The 25,000-nt window shown below is 40.1% G+C and overlaps 1 protein-coding gene across 2 annotated transcripts in view; it reads left to right on the top strand.

Moving 5' to 3' along the window:
- The window catches only part of CLU (clusterin), a 229,419-nt gene that overhangs the window by 108,129 nt on the left and 96,290 nt on the right, over positions 1-25,000 (top strand). For both annotated transcript variants that reach the window (XM_044062683.1, XR_006363635.1), the window contains exon 8: positions 7,965-8,146. In XM_044062683.1, the coding sequence (XP_043918618.1) occupies positions 7,965-8,146 (182 nt within the window). The remainder of the gene's footprint in view (positions 1-7,964; positions 8,147-25,000) is intronic.

Genomic DNA, 25,000 nt, shown 5'->3' on the forward strand with positions numbered 1-25,000 from the left:
GGAAGAAAAAGAGAAAATGGAAGGCATAATGAGTTAATACCCGATTTTATATTTATGTTGTTGTTGTTTGTCTTTCAACTTTTTCCCGGTAAGGGGTCACCACAGCGGAACTCTGGTCCTCTAATGATTGGCAGTAGATTTTTACAAAATGCTGAGGTGCCAGTTCAATGCCCAACCTTCAACGAAGACATGCCCATTTACGCACGCATGTCTTTCGAATGCTACCCAACCACGGGGAGGACATGCAGACTCCACACAGAATGCACTCCCAAGCCACGCCGACCGAGAATCGAACGGGAGAACCTCTTGCTGTGAGGTAACAACGCTACCGATATTTATATATATATATATATATATATATATATATATATATATATATATATATATATATATATATATATATATAATGTGTATATAAACCATGGACTGTTGAAATTTAAGAACTTTTGGATGTGTGATTCTAGAAGGGTGATCTATATTGCTGTATGGGATATCTGTTCAGCTTACTATATAGGAAAGACAGAACACTGTTTAAGGAAGCAGATTTATGCACATGTTTTGGAAATAAAAGCAAGTAAGAGTAATGCTTAGAGTAAACACTGAAGTGCATGCTCAAATTTTATAAAATTTAAATTTAGTATGTTAGTGGCAGCCAGTAAGAAACCTAGGGTCTGGTCATGGAAGGAACCTGTGAAGAAAAGGGAACTGATGTGGCAGTTATATTTGAATACCAGGATCCTAACTGGCCTGAATGACTGCCTTTCTATTAATTCTAAGTTGCATCCTGCTAGACTGAGTTGTATATAGATTGTGATTTTATTTTATCTAAATTATTGTTCATTTCATGTGTTTTATGTACTTATAGAAATATTTTTAAATAGAACAGGAAATTACATGGTCATTACATCATGAATGACAAATATTAGATATGAATGCCCTTTAATGTTGAGTGTTCTGATTAGGTTCATTGTTTGTTACTGAACAAACTAGCTAAACAATATAGTACATTTTTGTTGTCTATTAAATTTTTGAAGTGGCATTGGCATGTTCTTAGTATTTTATAGTTGATTGTGCTTCATTTTTTGGGGGTTTGTGAGAAGTAGCGAACTAGTGGTGTAAAATAAGAAAGTGCAGCATGCATGAGGATTGCACTGTATGTAATTTTGAGTAAATGTGAAAAAATAAAGTTAAAATATTTTTTCTGATTCAGAAAACATCAAATGCATATTTCTAATGAACTCATGAATCACACCATTTATAGAAATCTATAGGCTATTACATTTGTGTTAAATGAAGCCACAGGACACCTATAGGTTCATAGGTTCATAGGTTCATACTAGGCTATCTGCCCTGGGGCAATTATAAGCCTAGCCCGATTCTGTATGGCTTACGCCACCCCTTGATTTGAGTATACTGTGCCCATTTTCAAGGTTTAGTTTACTGTGCCTCTGTCTAATAGTGACACGGGAGTAATCCCTGGGACAAACCTACGATCACCCATCCACTTATCGAGATTCTTCTTGAAGAGATTCAGTGAGGTGCTCTGCCTCACATGAACTGGAATTCTATTCCAGAGCGAAGGGAGCTTCTGGGTTATGAACCTGTCCCTCCAGCAAGTTCTATTTATTTCTGTGCTGAGGTTCAAGTCCCTCGAGCGTGTGGCTCTAAGGGATTTAGATTTACTGAGGTGGAGCATGTCCATTAATTCTGGATTTGACATAGCTTTGTATGTCAGGCATAGATCGCCTCGAAGTAGGCGGTATGCAACTGAGTAGAGCTGGAGTTTTTTTAACCGAGCAGTATATGGCATCTGTTTGAGACCCTTGATTCTCTTGGTGAGATACTTTTGGGGTCTTTCTAATTGCTGCAGGTGTCGGGTAAGGTACATCCCAAAAGGGGCATTGTATTCTATGATGGGCCTGATGAGGGATGAATAAAGGCACGATTACCTCTCTTGATCTAGATGTGAAACCCTTCGTGATGAGGTGGGCTATGTAGAAGGTCTTTCTAACCACTTTGGCAATGTGGTTTTCAAAGGAGAGATTGCTATCAACTTGGGTCCCCAGGTCCCTAATAACTTTCTCTGTACTTAATGGGTTTTCGCCTATGTGGTAATTTGTGGGCACATTGTTTTTGCCAAAGGGTATGACTATACATTTTTTGGCATTTAGCTTTAAACCATGGTGCTGGCACCAGTTATCTGTCTCTGTGAGACCTTTTGAAGGATGTTTGTGTCAGCTGGAGAGTTGATTATGGTGCCCAGTTTGCAGTCGTCTGCGAACTTGGTGAGCCATAGTCCTCCCACATTTGCCTGTACCTCGGAAAAGTATATACCGAACAAGAGTGGTCCCAGGACAGAACCCTGTGGGATGCCACTTGTGACCGGTTTTGAGTCTGACATGGCTCCAGCAACTCTCACTCTGTGGGTTCTGTCTTTGAGCCAGTTTGCGACCCATCTTGTGACATAGGGGTTTATATTTAAGCTGGATAGCTTATCTATGATGCCCGAGTGGGGTATTGTGTCAAATGCCTTTGCAAGGTCCAGATAGGCTGTGTGGACTACCTTCCCTTCATCTATGGCTTTGGTGACTGTTTCAAAGAAGTCAACCAGGTTCAAAAGGCAGGATCTGCCCTTGACAAAGCCGAACTGGGTAGGATCTAGTGTCTGTAGGTCCCCAATGTCTTTGTTTATGAGCTCCATGATGATCCTCTCCATAGCCTTGCAGACTAAGCTAGTCAGGCTTATGGGGCGATAGTTTCCAGGGTCCGTAGATGCTCCACCTTTGTGGAGTGGGACCACTGTTGCTGTACGCCATTCTGTGGGCACATATCCTGTAGTGAGGCTGAGATTGTATAGCTGTTTTATTTGAGGGATTAGTTCCTCTTGTAGTTCATGTAGGACGCAACCTGGGATGCCATCTGGTCCCATGGCAGCAGTGTTTTTTGCTTTGGAGAGGGCAGCCTTCACCTGAGCATCTGAGATGTTTGGGAGGCAGCCCTCTGCCGGAATAGATATTTGCTATTTTGGGGGGGAGGGGGTAGAGAAGTTTGTACTGAACCTGTCTGCCAGGATATTGGCGATGTCTGTGGGTTCAGTGTATTTTTTGTCGTTTAGAATCAACTCAGAACAAGTCTGGGAGTTGCATCCCAGGTTTCTAACATAACTGAAAAAAGCCTTATGATTGTCTTTGGTGTCCTGTGCAATTTTTCTCTCGAAGCTGGCCTTGGAGGATTTTATGACGGATTGTAATTTTTTGCTAGTACTGATCAGAGATGCCTTCCCTATTAGGGATTTTGCTCTATCATGTAGTAGCTTCCTCCTTATGTTGTACAGTTTATTTATGGCAGGGGTCCACCAGACTGGATGCCTGCCTTTGGATGATTGGGTCTTGGTTTTGTTTGGGATAGCATGATCCATGCATTCCTGGAGATGTCCGTAGAATGCATTTATATAGGATTCTGCAGTTTGGGCTGTAGTTTCCACTGGCCCTGGGGCCTTGAAGGATTCCACTTCGGTTTTGAGAAGTGAGAAGTTCGCTTTTGAGAAGTTTTTCACTGTGGTTTTCTGGGCTGGGGGTGGGGTCGGGATGTGGACATCCAGTGAATTTAATTTATGGTCTGATCTTACCAATGAGGGATATACTTCTGGTGTGGAGCATAGAGTCCCCATGTTGGTAATGATCAGGTCTAGTATGTTGTCCCCTCTTGTGGGAGTGGTGACTAGTTGTTCCATAGCATTTGAGTTTATAATTTCCAGGAATCTTTGGGCTAAGGTGCTGGGGCTTGAGTAGTGCTTCCAGTCAATGTTTGAGTAGTTGAAGTCACCCAATATAATGGTGTTCGGAGAGATCTTCATGTTCTCCAATGTTTTCAGGAAAGCCAAATGGGATTCCTGACTTTGAGAGGGTGGTCTGTAGGATGCTATAAACTGAAAAGCAGTCTTGCCCACTGTTAGTTGCACATGGATGGTCTCCGATACCCGTGCAATGCCACTAACCTGGAGGTGTGGATATCCTTGATAAATATGGAAACTCCCCCTCCTTTTGTGGTTCGGTCCGGGTTTTGGGGCCGAAAAGCATGATATGAGGTATAGCCTGGTAGTGCTGTGGTGCTCTCTGAAGCCTTGAACCAGGTTTCTGTCACTGCACAGATATCGATGTTCTCCATACTGAGGAGAGCTTCGAGTGCGTGCATCTTGAGGTTAAGACTTCTGGCGTTTAGCAGCATTACCCTTAGTTTCTTGTTCCTTGTGCTGTCTATGGGGGTGGGTTTGACTTTTGAGCCTTGCCTAAAAAAGGCACTATGGGGGTGGCAAGAGCCTTTTCCAATATCCAAAAGCCCAGTGGTGACAGGTGCAAGCCGTCCCTAGCGAAGCAACGTGGCTTGTCGAGCATGTCATCCCAGGCTGACAGACACTGGATCCCCTTTGAATGACACCAAAATTTTAGCCAATTGTTAAAATCGATAATTTTCTTTTGTACTGTGGCATCATTCTAGGTGAGGGTAAGATGCTGCTCAAGGTCAGGGTCATATCAGCCTGGGCTACATGATCAGAGAGCTCCTCTATGTCTCTTTTCATGTAGTCCAGGGAGGTACATCTCAGGTCATTCACACCAGCATGTACAATGACTGAGTCATATTTGTATTTGCTTTGGAGTGACCTGAGTGCTTGCGTTATGTGGCGGATCCTAGCGCCCGACAGGCAGCTCACTGTGACCTTCTCTTTATTCAGCCTGGTGAGCGGGACGTCAGTGTGTCTGACAATAGAGTCACCTATAACAAGAGTATCAGGTGTGTTATTCAGCCTTAAGGGCTGTGGCTGCTTGGCACACTGACTTTGTGGGTTATGTGTTGTGTGTGTTTTGTTTTGAAGTAGCGTTTGCTTGGATGTCTGCTTTGGAGGTCTCTATTGCTTAGGTAGATTTTTATTTAGAGCCTCCGGGTATGTTTTTGTGTATTTATGTGTTTGGTTCGCTGATGTGGTGGGACTATGTGATACTGGAATTGTGTTGTGTGAGGTTACCTTCTCCTCCTGACTGGTTACACCAGTTTTGAGATGAGAGAGCTCAGCCTCCAGTTTGGCTAAATAGTTGCATCTCTCACATATATTTGAACCTGTTTGGAGGAGGAGAGGGTTGTCCGTGTACATGAGACAGTTGTAACATTGCCTCAAAATTCCCAGATTCACCAGCTGGACTGGAGAGGAAACCATTGACTGACCTTTGGACATGCTAGAGTAATAGGGAAACTGAATTTAAGACGGACCAATAGAGGACAGGGTAATCGTAGAGAGTATAAGAGTAAGTAGTGCTTATGGTTTAATAGTGCTAACTTGTAGGATTACTTAGTTGGACCAGTGAAGGGCCTTAGAATGAGAATATGGTGTTTAAATTGAGAGATAGAGCAGTTCTAAGGGAAAAAGTGAAGAGCAGACTTTGTGGAGCCAGGAATAGTTTAAACCCAATTAGGCGCTGCCAGCTGTTGCGCTATGCTCAAAATGCATAAAACCACACAAAAGAGGGTTTTAAGAGAGGAAGATGAAGGAGTTTTGGAATTGACCCAGAATGGCCAATAAAACTACAGTTTCGAGTCAGTAACCACTCCCAAAGGGGCAGACAGGCTGCTCAATGTTTTTCACTGCCACTGATCAACAGAGAGACTTTCCTTTAGCCCAAGCAAAATTGGCCTCACAGAAACTTACAAACAGTTCAAGAACAGCAAGCCTGTAAATGAACTTTTTTAAATCTCAGAAAAGTGGGAAAAAAGCAAGATTTTTTTGTTTTTGTTTTTCAGAGATAGCAGAGGTTAACAAGTATCAGCAAGTTATAACAGTGCAGTAAATGACCCCACACAAGAGTGCTAGGCCAAAGACAGATAAAATGCAAGTTTTGAGAAAAAAACGATTTTAAAAATAAGTGCAAACAGGAAATTCAGTAAACAGCTCTAGGTTGTGCTCTAAATACATCCTGTTAAGGCATCTTGGCACCTAGCTATCAGATAAAATGTCTTAATTTAAAACAAATATGTTTTATTTTTAGTGCAAAAAATACAACATAAGTGCCTGTAGTTCTGAAAAGTCAGCTTGGTTTTCTTTGCTCAAAATATTTATCTGTGTATATATATTGTCACCACAATAAACAGAACATGCTGGAGGGATAGATTCCCGTCCCAGAGACTTCCCATACTCTGGAACAGACTACCTATCTATGTCAAACAGAGCTCCTCATTAGTACTCTTCAAGAAAAATCTTGATGATTGGATGGGTAATAGGAAATTCACCCCGGGGATCACTTCTGTGGTTCTGCTTGACAGGGGCACAGAAAAATAATTTTCTTGGGTGGCGAAAGCCAGGGTACATTTTTGGCTAGGCTTGTATAGGCCCTAGGGCCAATAGCCTAGTACCTACCTATGAACCTACGATATATATATATATATATATATATATATATATATATATATATATATATATATATATATATATATATATATATATATAGATATATATATATATATATATATATATATAGAGAGAGAGAGAGAGAGAGTTTGACCATAAATAAGAAAATGAGCAGTCTTCTTTTACAAAATAGCTTTATTATTCTAGTACACCACAGCTGATGCTGAAATGAAGTATTACATAAAGATATAAGTTAAGGTAATAATAGTTTAATGTTACAGAAATATGTATACTGTTTTTGAAATACCTCAGCATGATACCAAACAATAGAAGTAGCTAACATTCTTAGAAGTTGAATCTAGATAGCACTGATTTTCTCTAAGACCAGTCGCAGCTTGGCCATCTGAAATGATGCCAACATTAGCTTTCACTTTTTGTTGTTTTACTGGGTGCGTCTTTTCTGCATTTTTGTGTCATGATGCAAGAAAACTTGTAAAAATGTTATGCTTACATAGACTTTGAGCAAGTCAGTTAATCAGGATAGTACTTCCAGACTAATCCTGAAGACAACTCATATAACAATTGAATAATGCAAATAAAAAATCTGGCTTACCTTTCATGTTCATTCTCTACACCTTTTGTTTTTTAGTATCTTTATAAAGTTATCACATTTTAGGAAGTGACATGAAAACAGAAAACTAGAAGAGAAAAGAAAATAATATTTTCATTGTTATTTGCATGTAATACACGTTTTCGTCTTACATTTTAATTCATTTCAACATTGTATTCATTGCTCATTTCCACCTTCCTTTAAACCACACTCCTTCTCCTGATCATTATTTTATGGGTGTTGCATCGTTCCCAGATATCCCATATTTATTTCTATGTCATTTGCTCCTTCCCTTTAATAAAAAGTCCTCCCTTCAGTTATTTTATTTCCTGTACAAAGGTCCTTCCTCCAGTTATTTTATTTCCTGTACAACATACAGTTCTTCAGTTACATTTGTTTAGATTTGGGAATGTAACAAGTTGGCAGATTCTTAAAAATCTTGATAGAGTAGTTTGTCAGAACTGTTTTGGAAACAAATGATCGTCATTAAGGAAATTTTTTTTTTTTTTAGCTGGGATGTAACATTGAAATTGCCTAGGCATAGTAAAGTCTTACCAAGTTTAATGGCATTGGCTGTCAAGAAAAGCAATTACTGAAGCAAGCAAATCAAAATCTAAATTACCTAAAAGTGTAACAAGTGGTTGGATAGTTAAAGAAGCTTGTCCTAAAATAGATGCTTTTCCAGTTTACTTAAGTTAATATTTTCAAATGCCGTAGTGTGTGTTTGTGTGTGTGTGTGTGTGTGTGTGTGTGTGTGTGTGTGTGTGTGTGTGTGTGTGTGTGTGTGTGTGTGTGTGAGTGTGTGTGTGTGTGTGTGTGTGTGTGTGTGTGTGTGTGTGTGTGTGTGTGTCTGTGTGAGTATGGGGTGAGGGTTGTGCAGTCTTTATGTCTACATATATCTTAATGCCCTCACAATTACATAAGTGACTATTTCTTTTTTTTTTTTTTTTTCAACAGATGTATTCAAGGTCTGAAAATAGTGAAGACCCATCAAAGCCTGCAGATACTAACGTAACAGTCCAGATATTTGACTCACCTGCAATGACATTCACAGTTCCAGGAGAGATCTCATGGGACGATCCCAAATTTATGGAAATAGTAACGCAAGAAGCCTTGGAACGTTACAAACAGTTGTCTGAGTGAGTAGGATTTCATTCTTTAAGTAGATTTGAATGTATGTATGTAGATATTAGACATTAAGTTCACCGGATGACATGGACCTCTTTGGCCTGTATTGACATACTGTGGTCTAACACTCTACAGGAAACATCTCAGCTTGCCCCATCTGGCTGTATAATCTACAGGCTCTTCAAATTTTTGAGAAACATATTATACAGCTGAATGTCAGTACGTCATAACTTTCCTTTCCTTTTACCACATAAACTTCATCTGTAGGTCAAAACGCAGTGATGCATGTTTATCAAAAGTCTATTCCTTGGTCCTTTGTTTCTTCTGGATGTTTGCTTTCAGATCTAGCAAATCCGTTTCAGTATGGATATCATTCTCTTTGATGTAAGTACTTTGGCAACCCTGTACATAAACAAGAAACATAAATTTTTCAAAGTCTGTATAGTTCTCTCCATCAGGGAATTTGACGAAGAATAAAAAATGGTGTAGTAATTATATCATGAATTTCCTTTCTTTTCATAAAGTTTGCAAATATTACAATAAGGAATCAAGATGTGTTATCAGATACTACTACATCTGAATACATAATAAACCTTTGTCTGACTTATTCAGAATTTTCCTGCAAAGTACCACAATGTGGGGCCTACTCATCCAGCCACAGTGTGCATCTATTGAAACCAGAATAACTCCTCATATTCTCTGCAGGACCCAATTTAGTGGCTCCCCAGACAATATCCAGTGTCCAGACAGCTCATTTATTCTGCAAAGGAGAGAGCCTGACAACTGTGAGCAACACAAGAGCCCTATCATCCACCTTTTGCTGTCTGAGAACCTCAATCAGCACATTTGCTCAACCAGGAAACATTTCATGAAAGGAACAGACCAGCATAGTCCATAAGCAATGTAGACCATGACTCTAGGGTGAATTTGGCAGCAATTTATTGTTTTTCACATTCATTCCACATTTTCACTACACAATTATTTCTACATGTTGATATCAAGCCATTATATTTATTATCTGGCTAAACCTTTCATTCTCTATTTTGCAAGATGAACTTGACATGGCATTTTCAACATTTAAGAACCGTCTTGGAGAAAGATTATGTTGCTAGATCCCAGAAAATACAGTCATGAGTCAATACAAGCAGTGTGGTGGCTGCGTAACTAAGATAACTCACAACTTCAGAGTCTAAGGTTCATTCATGATCACTGGTCACTGTCTCTGTGGAGTCAGCTTGTTCTCATTGTGTCTGAATGAATTTTCTGCTGGTACTCTGGTTTCATGTCACCTCTGGACAGCAAGCTGTTTGACTGGCTACTCTAGAATATTTTCATATATATTAAATTTACCCTTGCTCTTTTGGCCTAGGTTGATGCTGGAAAGAGTCTTTGGTGAATAGTTTGTTTGCCCACTTACAAATGAAGAAATTATAATAAAATATCACCTTGGACTCTTAATGCTGGTGTTATATAATAATAAGGCATAAACTTTGGTAGAGTTATTTTAGGCCACTTTTTCAAGATAAATTTATACAGCTGGAATAACTTTACATGTCTGGGAAGAAAGTGTTCTTTTTGGTCAATATGCACTGGTGTACTACTCACAAAATCTAACTTCAATTCTCCATCACAAATGTCCGTAGTCTTTTCTGAAACAGGTAATCTACTTTATAAGTCATAAGTTCTGGTGATTCCTGTATTCAAGTCATGTGACCATAAAGGAATGCAATGGCCATCCCATGAGTCATCCTTTTCCTTAAATTATGTCAAACTTTCACATTGCTTAAAATCTACTGGTAATCAGATCCACAGTTTAGTGACTATTTGTATTATAAATATGTCCATTTTATAAATTTATTTATAGTAGTAACAAACATAAGATCAGAATACCTTGTATTGTAACATTTTGTATCACCTGTAAACCTAAAAGGGTTTGCAAAAGTGGTATCCTTAAAGGTAAGCCAAAATATGTTTACCCCTTATCAGTCTGTAAAAACTACTATACAAATCAGTGTAACCCGCACATTGGGGTAAGAATATTTTCTGTCATCTAAATTCTTTAAAAAGAACTGCTTTGGGCCAATTTAAGTATGTTAACATTATTTTGGGAGTACATACTTAAGAATTGGGTGAGTCAAATATTTATATAGCTGGCGAAAGATAGTGCTGTATCTTGCTGTTATTGATCTGAAAAGCTGTTATGCTGTGGTCTTCACTGACAAAGTGTGACTGGGGAAAATGTATTACTAATGAGGATACCCAGATCCTTCATATCATTAAATACATAATGTGTCCATCCAGATATAGACAGCCTGTTACTTTTGGTACTCAAAATATATTATCTTAACCCTTACACAGACAGAAGTTGAAACCCAATTCTCTGTGCTAGAAATTTATTTTAAGACAGGTGTTATTTTTTTCTAGGTCATCAGGAGAATATATCAAGGTACCCATTCTGCGTTAATTTATTTGTCTTATAACATACCCACTGCTTTTTTGAATATGGTTTCATATTTCAAAGCCACCTTCACTAAAGCTTCATATTCAGAATGTATGTGTTGTACTTTTTCCCAGTTTAAGTGAATTTTCTTTACACAAGGTTTAAGGATCAAAGCAACAGATTGTAGTTAAAGTGGCCAGTGATGCTGGCAGTTAAGGATCCTTCACAACAACCACCCCCTCTGAAGCGGAGCAATTTTTAGATTGTGTAGCTTATACAGAGACTTACCAGTCTTCCCCAACAATGCAACCACAGGTGATACCAAACATAAGCGTTTGCTTTTCCTCCCTCAAACCAATAAGTTACCAGGGAAGAAAGAAATCAAAATATGGGCCAGATCTGATGGATAAAGCAGGGAAAACAGGCAGATCATCTGAGGCATTGTAGCATTTATACTTTGAAGGAAATTGCTCTAATAGATTCTTCCCTCTGGATGAGCTATCTGAAGAGAGGGATGATGCAATGGACTTTACAGGGCTGGATGTGGCACCTGAAAGGCAATAAAAAGAGGTTGAGCAGCACTAATGCAAGTATTAGTGGAGGTAGAGCAAGTCAGCACATGCTACGCAATTGGATAGACTAGATCACAGCCAGTGATGTGTCGCTTTTCTCTAGCCAGTATATCTAGCAAGTTAATTCAGAAAGCTGCATTTACATACCAATTCTTGTCAGAGCAGATGAAAGAGAAATGTTGATGGACTAACATTAGACTGCTACATTTAGACATTAGAATATGTACATTGTCAATGTGAGTTTATTGATTTAGTAATCTCCATTCCTGTGATTTAACTTTGATTGTTAATGTATGATTGATGTTTGCTTAACTCCTATGCTCCTCCAGTATGAATGGCTTGAGTCCAGAAGGGGGAAGGAGGCATCTGTTCACAATATAATGCTGGCATCTAGATTGTAAAGTGCCATAACAATGCTTGAGGTAGTACCACTTAGGAAGGGCTTACTCATATTAAAAGCGGGGGGGGGGTGAAAAATATGGGGTTAATAAGCAACAACGCCATGTTATCTACATTAGCTTACTAGATATTAGGTTAACTAGCGTTCCCACAGTCAATTTATTGGTTCATTTCAGTTGCCTACACTGTCCATGCCATGAATTCATGAAAGACCATGCCTATAAATTAGACAATTATTGTAGTATGATATTGGGATGGGTTACATACTTTTAAATAACAAAGGCAGTAATTATGGATAATGAACAAAGGGAAATATTAGTTAAGAGAAGGGACTGGAATAAGGTTCCAGCTATAGAGTTTTCTTGCCTCTCTTAGTGAATGAGCGGTCCAGTTACAGTTTGTTCTGTATACACTCCATACTGATTGCTTGGCATTAGCAGTGCTGAATACCAGTAGGGATACAAAAGTTAATCATGAGTTTGTGGCAGAGACAACACCTTAATTTAATGTCTTGGAATGTCAAGGTGCTTAATACAGGTTTTAAACTGGCAAATGTGGTTTGTAAATTAAATCAACTCTGGCATCACATTGCTTGTCTCCAAGAAAATAAATTAAAAAATACCAGTGTAAAAGGGAAACTAAAGAGAAGGAAAGGGTGGTGTTTAGCAGCTTGAAATGCACAAGATTCTAAAAGTGTAGTAATCTTAATAGTGTAAGATCTACATTGGACCCTATTGCAAAACAAAATTGACAAAGCATAGATGGGTTACCTCCAAAATTCACCCCACCCCTCAGGGTTGGTGATTATTGGTAATTTCTATGGACCCAACCAAAAAGACACGCATTCCTTTTTGCAGTTCATTGATGTATTACGAGACCTAGGAGTATCTTATCTCCAAGCCACAATAGGCAGAGACTTTAATGTTGTCCTGGCCTTTTATAAAGATAAGTTACCTAAAAGGATCCCAAGGATAAAAGGCATAATAGACTGGTACTAACTTGCCTGGCAGAATTCTCACTTTCTGATGCATGGCAGAGCCTACATCCAAATTACACACAATACTCCTCGTTTGCCCCTCAGACAGACGTAGTTAGTAGATTAGATTACTTTTTGGTTCATATAACACCTTGCTAGGAAGTATGATGGACATACAGGTAATTCCAGATAAACTATCAGACCACAGTTTAATCCTGATGTTATACAGAGCTAGCTTTTGGACTGGAACTTATAGAATTATATACATGGATCCCATTTTATTAAAAACTCACATGTAATGCCTTCCATAATGCAATGGATTACAGAATTTTGGAGGAACAGACATGGTTTTCTAGCCAGGTTGGATACAACAGGTGAAGATTTCAAAACAAGAGTTTTTAGATTCACCAAAGGCTTAAGGATTCAAAAATGGGATGGTAAAATGGTGAAATTAAGGGAATTGGAAGATAAAGTGAAGATGCTTGCTGGTATACATCAAATCACAATGCTGAGCTCATGAAGTGCTAGTAAAGGTAGCTATTACTAAACAAGAGGCTAGGATAGTGAAGTGCACCCTTCTACAGCAGAAATGGAAGAAACTGAAGCTACTTTATTAGGAAAGCAGATAAAATCCTGTATATTGCTAGCCCATAGACTAAAACAAAGGAAAATTGCAGGGGCCATAATGACACTAAAAATTGGGGTGGAGAAATTTACATTCTCAGCACAAAGTTTTAATGAGCTGATATCATTTTATTAAATCTCTATGACAATCCATCAAACTTCCCATGAGAATAATAAAGGATCTTAAACGAATCCCTTGAATGACCAACTATCAACCACAGCAACAAATATTGGCACAAGATTTAACAGTGAAGACATTTCCCAAGCTATTACAGCCCTGCAATCAGGGAGAAACCCTGGCCCAGATGGCATCCCAGCAAAAGACTATAAGATATTAAAAGGTGAATTAACATCCAGCTATAGTTTATAGAAAGGAGAATTACCATACCACTCTAGAGTGGCAAATATTAATTTTTCTAAAGCAGGGCAAAGATTTACAGGAAAGCCAAAATTATAGACTGATATCTGTGTTAACAGTGAAAACAAAAAATACTGGCTAATACTCTGGCAGTCAATTTGCATAAAGTCCTCCTAAGTATGATCAATGAAAAACAACAGGGTTTCATAACAGGAAGACACGGTATCCCAGGGCTGCTAAGGCTGGTTGACAACCTACAAACACCTCTGCCAGGTCAAGCGAACTGAAGCTGCTGATCAGTTTATAGATTTAATAAAGCTTTTGTTACTCATAACTGGCAGTCTCAATGGGCATGCTTATCAAACGTTGGCATGCCAAACTCCTTCATGTTGTGCATACCTCTCAAGCTCTTAGCTCAAAAAATCTGGACAAAGCCTAAAATAATTGGAAGAAGGTTAAAGATCCAAGAATAGGAACAGATTTTAAATATTGCTGTCAGGAACTTAGAAAGTTGCTAGAATAATAGGATTTGTGTTTACATGGATTTTCTAAAGGATATGAAGACTGAACTCAAATGTGAGCCATTATTTAGTAACTTCAGCCCTCAGTGATTTGCCAGAAAAGCACTTTTATGAGGAATGGTCCACAAATATGAGGCAAAAATTTGGTCGTTCTAGAAAACTCTGGACGTTTGAAAGGTATGGTGATGTGGTATAAACTGCAGTACACAAACTTTTTCTAGAGTAATTACTAAAGCCTCAGAGCCTGAGCCTTTTGAGTTATGCCTGCTCTGCCCTATTTGTTTGCAGTAGAACCTTTAAACTTTTACATTATGCAAAAATGTAGGCATTGGGGTAATCACTGATACTTGGAATGCAGGTAGAGTGTACACTGTGGATTATTTTTTTTTCACACTGTGCTACAGAGGTCCTGAGTTATCCATTTGAAGCCTTCTCAGGATTAAAGGTTAATTGGGATAATACTGCCTGTTTTCCATTGAACACTGAATGCTTAGCTATGAAAGATAACATCTCCCAATTCAGTGTATGGTGATCTACTAAGTACACATAACTAGGTGTTAGGTTAATTACAAATTACAGCAGTATCAGCACCGAAATCCTGAGTGACCTGTTGGTGGAATGTAAAGTGTGTATTAGGTTTTGGATATCAGTCAAGCTACCTTTGTCAGCCTGCAGCCATCCATATATGTATCATTCCAAAATGTCTACTTTTGGCCAGATGTATACCTGCTTTAGCTCATCATCCATTAACAACACAAGAACTGCAAACATTGGTTGTAAAATTTGTCTGAGATAACTCTCACCCAAGAATAAATAGAGAAACTCCATCCATCCACACCCCCCTTTTTCCCATTTTTGCACATGAGGTTGGGGTGTCACTTCAACAGTGACAATTGTCTAAACCCAAGGTTTACACTGCTGGGTGGCTAGCCCTGCCATGGTAATTTTTCTACACCAGATGCTCCCACTCACACCTATGGCCAATTTTGAGAGTGTCCAGTCCACCTACTGCATGTCTTTGGAATATGGGAGAAACTGGAGCACCAGGAGGAAATCAACGCTAACACAGGGAGGATATGCAGACTCCACACAGAAGGCAACCCAGCCAATGATCAAATAAGAGAACCTCCTGCTGTGAGTTGACAATGCTATTTGCTGTACCACTGTGTCAGGAAAAAACGATGACCTATAAATCCTTGGGTAGCCTTAGTCTACTTGACTTAAAGAGATATGTGATAGTCCCAGACCTTACACATGTAGAAGCAGCCTGGCTGTAGCCACACCCCATATGGATCATTCCAAAATCACTTTAATGGCACTTCTAGATTCTGCCATGTCAGGAGAGCAGAGAAGGAACATGAGGTCAAGGAGGACATGAAACAAAACTCTTTAGGTGGACAAATTCCTGAATGTTGCATCATAACATACCATGTATTTGGGACAGGATATGGATGAATAAACAAGTACAAGTAAATAACACACCAGAATATGGTGTCCCTAGCTAAATATGAATATAATTTACTGGGTATATTTAGTCTCATATGAGAAGCATGTGGCAATCACCATGATCACAATAATTGCAATTAGTCATCAAAGGCCAGCATTTTAACTCATTCACTCCAGTGAAACTCAGGAAGTTTGCAATGAAACTTCCAATGGGTGGAACCTAAGCCTTTTGACAGAATCAAATTATGTCCGCACATTTCAAACAAATGTTCATATCTCTGGAACCATATGGGTTATAAAAGAAGTATAATTAGTGAACTATTCAGCAGAAGCTATTTTTATAGAAGTAGTATTCTTTAGGTTCTAGGTCTTAAACCAAATGTTATAAGTCACGGTAAACACAGTAACTATTACGTTTGTAATATTTTGGAATTAGTGTACAATATCTCAGCAGCCACAAGTTATACATATACTTCCAGAAGCATTTTATTTATCTATCAGAGCTTTCATATGAGACTAATGAGTTCTGTCTGTGTTACTTGGTTGTTGAGAAAATGTAAAAATTTTATATATATGTATATATATATATATATATATATATATATATATATATATATATATATATATATAAATTAATATAATTAAAACAACGTTTAATATCTATTTACCTGCACTAGACATCGGTCAAATATTAATGCAGTTAAGTTTGCCACAGTGTAAGCCTTTAGATGAAATCTTGTAAAACCTTGTGCATAGCATGGCTTTGGAATTATTGATGCAAATATGAACAAGCAGTATTTGATGCCTAGAGACATCAGTAGGAGTTAACTGCAGATGCACCTGGAGGCATCACTTAGATGTAATGAGATAATACAACACCACTTGTTAGTGTGCATTTTACATTTGTAGTTTTGAGCATTTTTCCAGTAAACAATAAAACTAAATGTATTCAAGATTCAGAGTTCAAAGTAAACTTTATTGTCATTTAAGACCACACAGTGTAACTTAAACAAAATTTTGTGCATCAACTCCTTCTTGAGATTACAAACAGAAAGTAAAACAACACAATACAAGTAAAAGAATGAACACAACTAACATATACAGTCCTACTCCCAAGACCCGTACAAAAGAGCAAAAGAAATTCAACACTTGAATATAGAATAAGTATATCCTCCCCTAAGTTATAACTGCCCCATTTAAATAAGACACATTACAAATTGCACATTGCCTGAGTTGTCTGTCCAATATTGGACTTGACAGAGATAATATAAATAAATATTGCACTTACTTGGAATTTGTGTGATATGTATTATACAACAGACTCTTGGTATTTGTGAAAAAAAAGAAAGAACTGAAAATGTCCAGTTCTCTGAGACTTATGCCCGAGTTCAGAAGTCTGACTGTTATTGAATCTGGTAGTCCTGCAGCAGATTCTGCGATATCTTCTACCCAATACCAGATGCTTAAACAGTCCATGAGCTGGATGCGTGGTGTCTTGTATTATTTTGGTGACCCTTCTGATGCTTCTTCCAGAGTAAAGTTGTATGGATGGGAGACTGGTACCCGTTACCTTCTCTGAGACTCTCACCACTCTCTGTAGTGCCTTCCTTTCTGTAGCTGTACAACTTTAAACCACACTGTGAAGTTGTATGGATGGGAGACTGGTACCCGTTACCCGTTACCTTCTCTGTGACTCTCACCACTCTCTGTAGTGCCTTCCTTTCTGTAGCTGTACAACTTTAAACCACACTGTGAAGTTGTATGGATGGGAGACTGGTACCCGTTACCCGTTACCTTCTCTGAGACTCTCGCCACTCTCTGTAGTGCCTTCCTTTCTGTAGCTGTACAACTTTAAACCACACTGTGAAGTTGTATGGATGGGAGACTGGTACCCGTTACCCGTTACCTTCTCTGTGACTCTCGCCACTCTCTGTAGTGCCTTCCTTTCTGTAGCTGTACAACTTTAAACCACACTGTGAAGTTGTATGGATGGGAGACTGGTACCCGTTACCCGTTACCTTCTCTGTGACTCTCACCACTCTCTGTAGTGCCTTCCTTTCTGTAGCTGTACAACTTTAAACCACACTGTGAAGTTGTATGGATGGGAGACTGGTACCCGTTACCGTTACCTTCTCTGTGACTCTCACCACTCTCTGTAGTGCCTTCCTTTCTGTAGCTGTACAACTTTAAACCACACTGTGAAGTTGTATGGATGGGAGACTGGTACCCGTTACCTTCTCTGTGACTCTCACCACTCTCTGTAGTGCCTTCCTTTCTGTAGCTGTACAACTTTAAACCACACTGTGAAGTTGTATGGATGGGAGACTGGTACCCGGTACCCGTTACCTTCTCTGAGACTCTCACCACTCTCTGTAGTGCCTTCCTTTCTGTAGCTGTACAACTTTAAACCACACTGTGAAGTTGTATGGATGGGAGACTGGTACCCGTTACCCGTTACCTTCTCTGAGACTCTCACCACTCTCTGTAGTGCCTTCCTTTCTGTAGCTGTACAACTTTAAACCACACTGTGAAGTTGTATGGATGGGAGACTGGTACCCGTTACCTTCTCTGAGACTCTCACCACTCTCTGTAGTGCCTTCCTTTCTGTAGCTGTACAACTTTAAACCACACTGTGAAGTTGTATGGATGGGAGACTGGTACCCGTTACCTTCTCTGTGACTCTCACCACTCTCTGTAGTGCCTTCCTTTCTGTAGCTGTACAACTTTAAACCACACTGTGAAGTTGTATGGATGGGAGACTGGTACCCGTTACCTTCTCTGTGACTCTCACCACTCTCTGTAGTGCCTTCCTTTCTGTAGCTGTACAACTTTAAACCACACTGTGAAGTTGTATGGATGGGAGACTGGTACCCGTTACCCGTTACCTTCTCTGTGACTCTCACCACTCTCTGTAGTGCCTTCCTTTCTGTAGCTGTACAACTTTAAACCACACTGTGAAGTTGTATGGATGGGAGACTGGTACCCGTTACCCGTTACCTTCTCTGTGACTCTCACCACTCTCTGTAGTGCCTTCCTTTCTGTAGCTGTACAACTTTAAACCACACTGTGAAGTTGTATGGATGGGAGACTGGTACCCGTTACCGTTACCTTCTCTGTGACTCTCACCACTCTCTGTAGTGCCTTCCTTTCTGTAGCTGTACAACTTTAAACCACACTGTGAAGTTGTATGGATGGGAGACTGGTACCGTTACCCGTTACCTTCTCTGTGACTCTCACCACTCTCTGTAGTGCCTTCCTTTCTGTAGCTGTACAACTTTAAACCACACTGTGAAGTTGTATGGATGGGAGACTGGTACCCGTTACCCGTTACCTTCTCTGTGACTCTCACCACTCTCTGTAGTGCCTTCCTTTCTGTAGCTGTACAACTTTAAACCACACTGTGAAGTTGCTGGTGAGGATACTCTGCATAGCATCTCTATAGAAGGTGGAGAGGATATGAGGCAGGAGCTTAGCTTTCTTCAGCCTTCTCAAAACATGGAGGTGTCGGTGTGCTTTCTTGACCAGCTGGCTGGTGTTACTCGACCACGAGAGATCCTTTGATATGTATGCCTATGAATTTCATAGACTTAACATAGATGAATATACTGAGGTTATGATGTCATACATTTCAAACTCCCCTGATGAAGTAACAAGCGCCAAGAGCATCACTGTCAGAGCTAACCAGAAGCCATGGCTCACCCCCAAGGTATATGGGCTTCTGAAGGTGAGACATGCAGCTTACAGGACTAAGGACAAAGCAGCCCTAAGAGAAGCAAGAGGCAATCTGAGGAGGGGTATAAAGGAGGCAAAGAGGGAGTATGGTAGAAGGGTGCAGAGCCACTTGGACGACATGAGGGACACAAGGAGATTATGGCAAGGCATATACAGATCACTGACTGCAGAATCAGGTCAGCACAGTGTGAGGGCATCATATATTTCCTGGACAGTTTGAATATCTTCTTTGGAAGATTTGAGGAGAGAAACAACATGTTGGCATGAAAGCTACCCACCGATGAGAAGGATGCTGTGCTCACACTCAGTACAAAGGATGTGAGAAGAGAGGTAAGGAAGGTAAACTCAAGGAAGGATGTTGGCCCAGACAACATACTGGGCAAGATGTTAAAAGGCTGTGCTGATCAACTGTGCACAGTACTCACGGAGATATTTAACACCTCTCTTGCCATGACTAAAGTACCCTCATGCTACAAGGAAACAAACATCATTCCATTGCCTAAGAAAACCTCCCCCTCCAGCCTTAATGACTACAGACCATCTGCACTGACATACACTGCTATGAAATGTTTTGAGCAGCTGATTAAAACGCATTTGTCATCAGGCCTACCTCCCCATACCAATTTGCTTACAGAGCCAACACATCCATGGCTGATGCCATATCATTAGCACTACACAGCTCTCCTGAACATCTAGAGGGCAATGACAACTATGTGAGGATTCTGTTCATAGATTTCAACTCGGCATTTAATACAGTGGTACCAATGCAGCTGATAGAAAAACTGGCATGTATAGGAGTCAGTAAACATCTCTAACTGGATCCTGGACTTCCTGACTGAGAGGTCACAGAGAGTGAGTTCAGGTAAGAATGCATCAAAATGTATCACGATTAATACTGGGGTAACACAGGGATGTGATCTTAGTCCATTGTTATTCACCATCCTGACCCATGACTGCTATGCAAGACACAAGTCCAACCATATCAAGTTTGCTGATGATACCACAATCATGGGACTCCTCACAAAGGAGGATGAAAGAGCATATAGAGAGGAGGTGGCATCTATGATCAGTTGTTGTGAGGGGAACAACCTTGACCAGAATGTAAGCAAGACCAAAGAGATTATCATTGACTTCATGAAAAAGAAAACAAACCATCCAGTGCTCATGATAAATTGTGAGAGTGTAAGGTATGAAACAATAATGACAAAACTGCCCATTTCAGAGCATTTCAACCATAAAAGGCCACTCAAACATATCAGTCAATATGCACAACCTCTGCAGAAGTAAAAGTCATCAGAATAATTCCACATTAAACAGATGTGAAACTAATGAAGACATTGCTACTATTAAACAACTTTGTATTTCAGTGTTTTATCTACAAATTCAGTGCTTGCTGCCCTTGAAGAATAAATTGCCTATGCTACCAAAAAAAATTGTTAAGCTGGAAAAACACGTGCCCTACCAGTTGTGTTACTATCATAGCATGAGCAGCAGTAAACTTCTCTTCCCCTGAGGCTCACAATTCCTTGAAAATGCACTGAAGCTCATAGTCTGGTAGCTGGTGTAGAGGATTAAGTCTCTTGTCTCCTGTAACTAAAGTACAGAGTTTGAACCTGCTTAAATTAACTAACCTGCAATTCCTAGCTAGGGCATTTCACACACACACACACACACACACACACACACACACACAATTCTAGATGAAAAGCACTTTACCTTACAAATTATGCTTCCAATAGCATTTCACAGAAGAAGCTGGAAGAGTTATGCATTTCAGTTTTGTGCATGGATGTGGAATTGAAGAATCAAGCAACAGCAGGTGCATGTGCTAACATAAGTAACACAGCTACGTGTGGATGCATGATGAGCTATAAATGTTGCATGCAGAGGGCATTCTTAAAGATGAATGCCCTTAAAGAAGACATATTTTTTTTTAAATTTAAAATTAAAAAGTAAATATGACAGCCTCCCTGGCCAGTGGGTCCCTTCCAGCTAGCAGGTCCCTAGGTGACTACCTAGGTTGCTTTGTGCTGGATCCGGCTCTGCTGGAACCACCTACATTAGTCAGAATATCAATGGAATCCTATGAAAATGTTTTTTGCATGTTATAAATATCCACGATTTGATAATCTTTTGATGCGGTTATGTGTTTTTTATTAATTGCCTTGCAGATAATTATTGGAATTGCATTCTTTGGATGTAATATAATGGTTTGTAATAAAATATTTTGTATACTAAAATGTTAAAGTAAATAAATAAATAACTCAGTTAAGTAAATTGCCTTTTACTTGGACCTTGTGGTTTAAAAAGCCAGATTTATTGAGGTGAAAATCATCATCATCAGGCCCTTTTCCCCCCATTTTCTACATAGGGTCGGGGTATTGTGTTTACTGTCATCTTATCTCTTGATTCAATGCCACACTTCTGCCTTCTTCAACACTCATTCCTGACTATCGCAGATCTTCTCTCACACAGTCCATTCACCTCTTTGCTGGACATCCTTGTTTCCTCTTACCTTCTTCCTGTCTGTCCCAAATCTTCTTCACCAGATTGTCTTTGCTTTTTTGTACGTGTCCGAACCACCTTACTCTGTTCTCTTTGATGTATTCTGCAACTAGAGCTAGTTTGGCTTCTGCCCTTATGTACTCATTTCTTCATCTGTCCCACAGTGTGCATCCTACAATGCTTCTCAAGCACTTCATTTCCATTATCTCTAGCTTCCTCGTCTGTTCTGCCTTTATTGCTAGTGTTTCTGTGCCATACAGTAGCACCGGTCACACAACATTCTTGTACACCTTACTTTTCAGCTTCAGCTTCTTTGACATTCTTCTGTCATTTGACTCTGTGCCAGTTGGCTGTAGCCCCTCTGATTCTAGCTTTGACCTTTTCATTCAGACTTCCCTTCTCAACCACCCCTCCAGGATAATTGAAGCTATTAACTTGATCCACTATCTTCACTTCTATTTCAATTCTCAGCTTCTTCTGATTTCCCCAAGTTCGTGCCACTACCACTTTCTTATCTGTGCTTAGTTTCATCCCACGTGTCTTCAGTTTTGCATTCCATTCCCCTATACTTTGCTGAAGTTCTTGCTCAGAGTGCCTGTAATGCCACATCATCTGCATACAGCAACTTTGCTGATCTGTCCCCTCTGACTTTATAGCTAATGTAGTCCATCACCAGTGTGAACAGCAGTGGGCTCAGAGCTGAACCCTTGTGCACACCCACTCCTAGTGGGACCCCCCCCCCTGTGAGACCAAACACTGTACGTACTTGAGTCATTGGGCCCTTGTACATAGCTTGCTCTAATTCTTCCAATGTTTCTGGGACTTCAAACCACTGCAATACTGCCCAAATCAGCTTTCTTGGGACCTTATCATATGCTTTCTGCAAGTGTAGGAATGTCCAGTTGGACACTTTCCTCATCTCTAGCTTCTTTTCAACTATTTGTCTCACTGCAAATATCAGGTCAGTTGTACAGCATCCTTATCTGAATTCAAACTGCTCATTACCATCTTACATTCTACTACTCTGCATATTCCTTTATCAGGTACCCTCTCCAGACCTTTCTTGCAATGTGACAGGAGTTTGATGCCTCCGTACTGCCCACAGTTCTGAATGTCCAGTTTGTTCTTGCACATTTGTAGGAGTATGCTTATTCTCCATTCATCTGGGATACGCCTTTTTCTCCACACTGCTATGAGTACCATCAGAAACCACTTCTCCCCTATCTCACCCAGCACCTTTTTCATATCTACTGTGACCTCATCTGAGCCTACTGACTTAATTTTCCTTAGTGCTATTCGTACTTCTAGGTTGAGCTGCTCTTCTTTCATCGTAGGCTGTGTTTGGTGCAGTACAGCTTCTTTGGGATTTCTTCATTCACCTTCTGTCCGCCTTTGATGTCCTGTGGACTAATGATCAGGTTGTAGCTGGCATCCATTATGAAGGGTGTGTAACTATGTTCTTTATCTTTCTGTCTTTGCCTTGCAACGTGATATAGTTTGTGCTACTGAGTCACTTTCCAGAAGTTGGTTTTGTGCCTCTGATGTCCTGTTCTTTGCTATTGCAACTCCTTTTTTAGCTTCTTTTTAGCCAACCAGTATTCCTTCTGAGGCTGATCCATCTTTTCTATCTTTTTTCCTTCACTCCCACTTTTTCTTCCACTCTTTCTTTCTTTTGATGACTTCCTGGACTTCTGCATTCCACCACCAGCTTTTCTTATGTATCTTATCTGCATTCCACCACCACCATCTTTCCTTATGTCCCTTATTTCCATACCTGGTTCGGACACATATCAGTTTTATTTCTTCATTTTCTTGGGTACTAGAACCCTGAGTAATTCCTTGAACTGCTGTACTTTCTCTCTAGTCAACTTCCAAGTCTTCAGCCTGGTTTCTGACCTCAGAGCCTTCTCTGATCACTGCTTGCAGCTGACTGTGGCCAGTGGTTTATGCTGTGGGCTGACTGTTCCACTGGGGATGACTTTGCAATCATTGATTCCTGTTGCCTTCACCCATGTGGACCCAGGCAGTGCTCATATCCTATTCTCCTGTTCTGTCTGTCGCAGTATGTGAATTCAAGTCCCCCATTATCAACATCAGTTCCTGCTGTCCTGCTTTATCTAGTAGGTCTTGCAGTTGCTGCCTGAATGCACTTTTTAGCAATTCTTAGTTCATGTTTGGCAGGTTGATTGGTTTTACATCCAAATTTCTCTCAATAGAGCAATCCCAGGTAATTCAGGCTGGGCAATAGACACCTGCCACCTAATAGGTTACTGACCCAGGGCTGCTGGGCTTTATGGCAGGCAGCCACTGGCCACTAGGGGCCCATGCAACCCCTCCCATCTTTAGCACGGGTCCCTGGCTTTGGTTGCAACAGGCCAGGTCCTCAACCCACTTATCACTGGCAAATATCCATGCCCCTTTGGTGACATTACTCAACATGACCGAATCACCTAGAGCCATATTTTATACCATTGCAGGGCTAGCCCTGCTATGGCTTACAGTCTGTGGTCCATGTTATCCTTTCTTGAGGATACTTCGCTCCACAGTAGATGTCCAAAGCAGTTGGTCTGTATAACTCTTCCCCCTAAAGGGCACAATGTAGAGTCTGTGCTGCTTCCCACATCTCCGTTCATTGGTGAGTGTGAGATGGAAACACACAGTATGTTTTTTGGGGGTGAGAGAAACCCAAAGAGACAGTGGGAGTACATGCAAACTCCAAATAGGCATTAGCCAGTGGTCAGGATCAAACTTTCTACTTTATGCATGGAAGGCAAATACCTTAACCATTATGGCAACTGGTCCGAAGTGAAAAATAATAATAAAGAAGAAATTCTGTGTGTCTGTGTGTGTGTGTTTGACAAAGAGAGGGGGAGAGAGAGAGTGAGCAAGCGAGAAAAAGGAAAAAAGCTTATCTCTCAACTTCCTTCTTCAAAGAGGCTTATCACCAACAGAAATTATTTGAACAACAAGAATGAAACTATAATATCTTTATTGACTAGCTGTAATCCTCAGTGATTTTACTAGAAAATAAAGGAGGCAAAACGATGATGTTCTGCAGAATCAAGGACAGTTGGGGGCTGGTCGCACTGCTTTCCACTAGATTATTTTGTTTGTCTAAACACTTCAGTCACTCAGATATCACTACTGCTCTAGTAACTTCTCAAAATGGATACCCCAGCCATTCAACATTTGCAATCACAGAGTTGGTAATTGCTGGAATTATGAGACTGATAAATGTGACTTGTAGAACAGAGAAATTAAATGTGAGAAATGGACTTCTAAGTCCAAGATT

Source organism: Protopterus annectens, chromosome 2.part1 (genome assembly GCF_019279795.1).
Source record: "Protopterus annectens isolate FY-2018-M chromosome 2.part1, PAN1.0, whole genome shotgun sequence".
Classification (NCBI taxonomy): Eukaryota; Metazoa; Chordata; order Ceratodontiformes; family Protopteridae; genus Protopterus; species Protopterus annectens.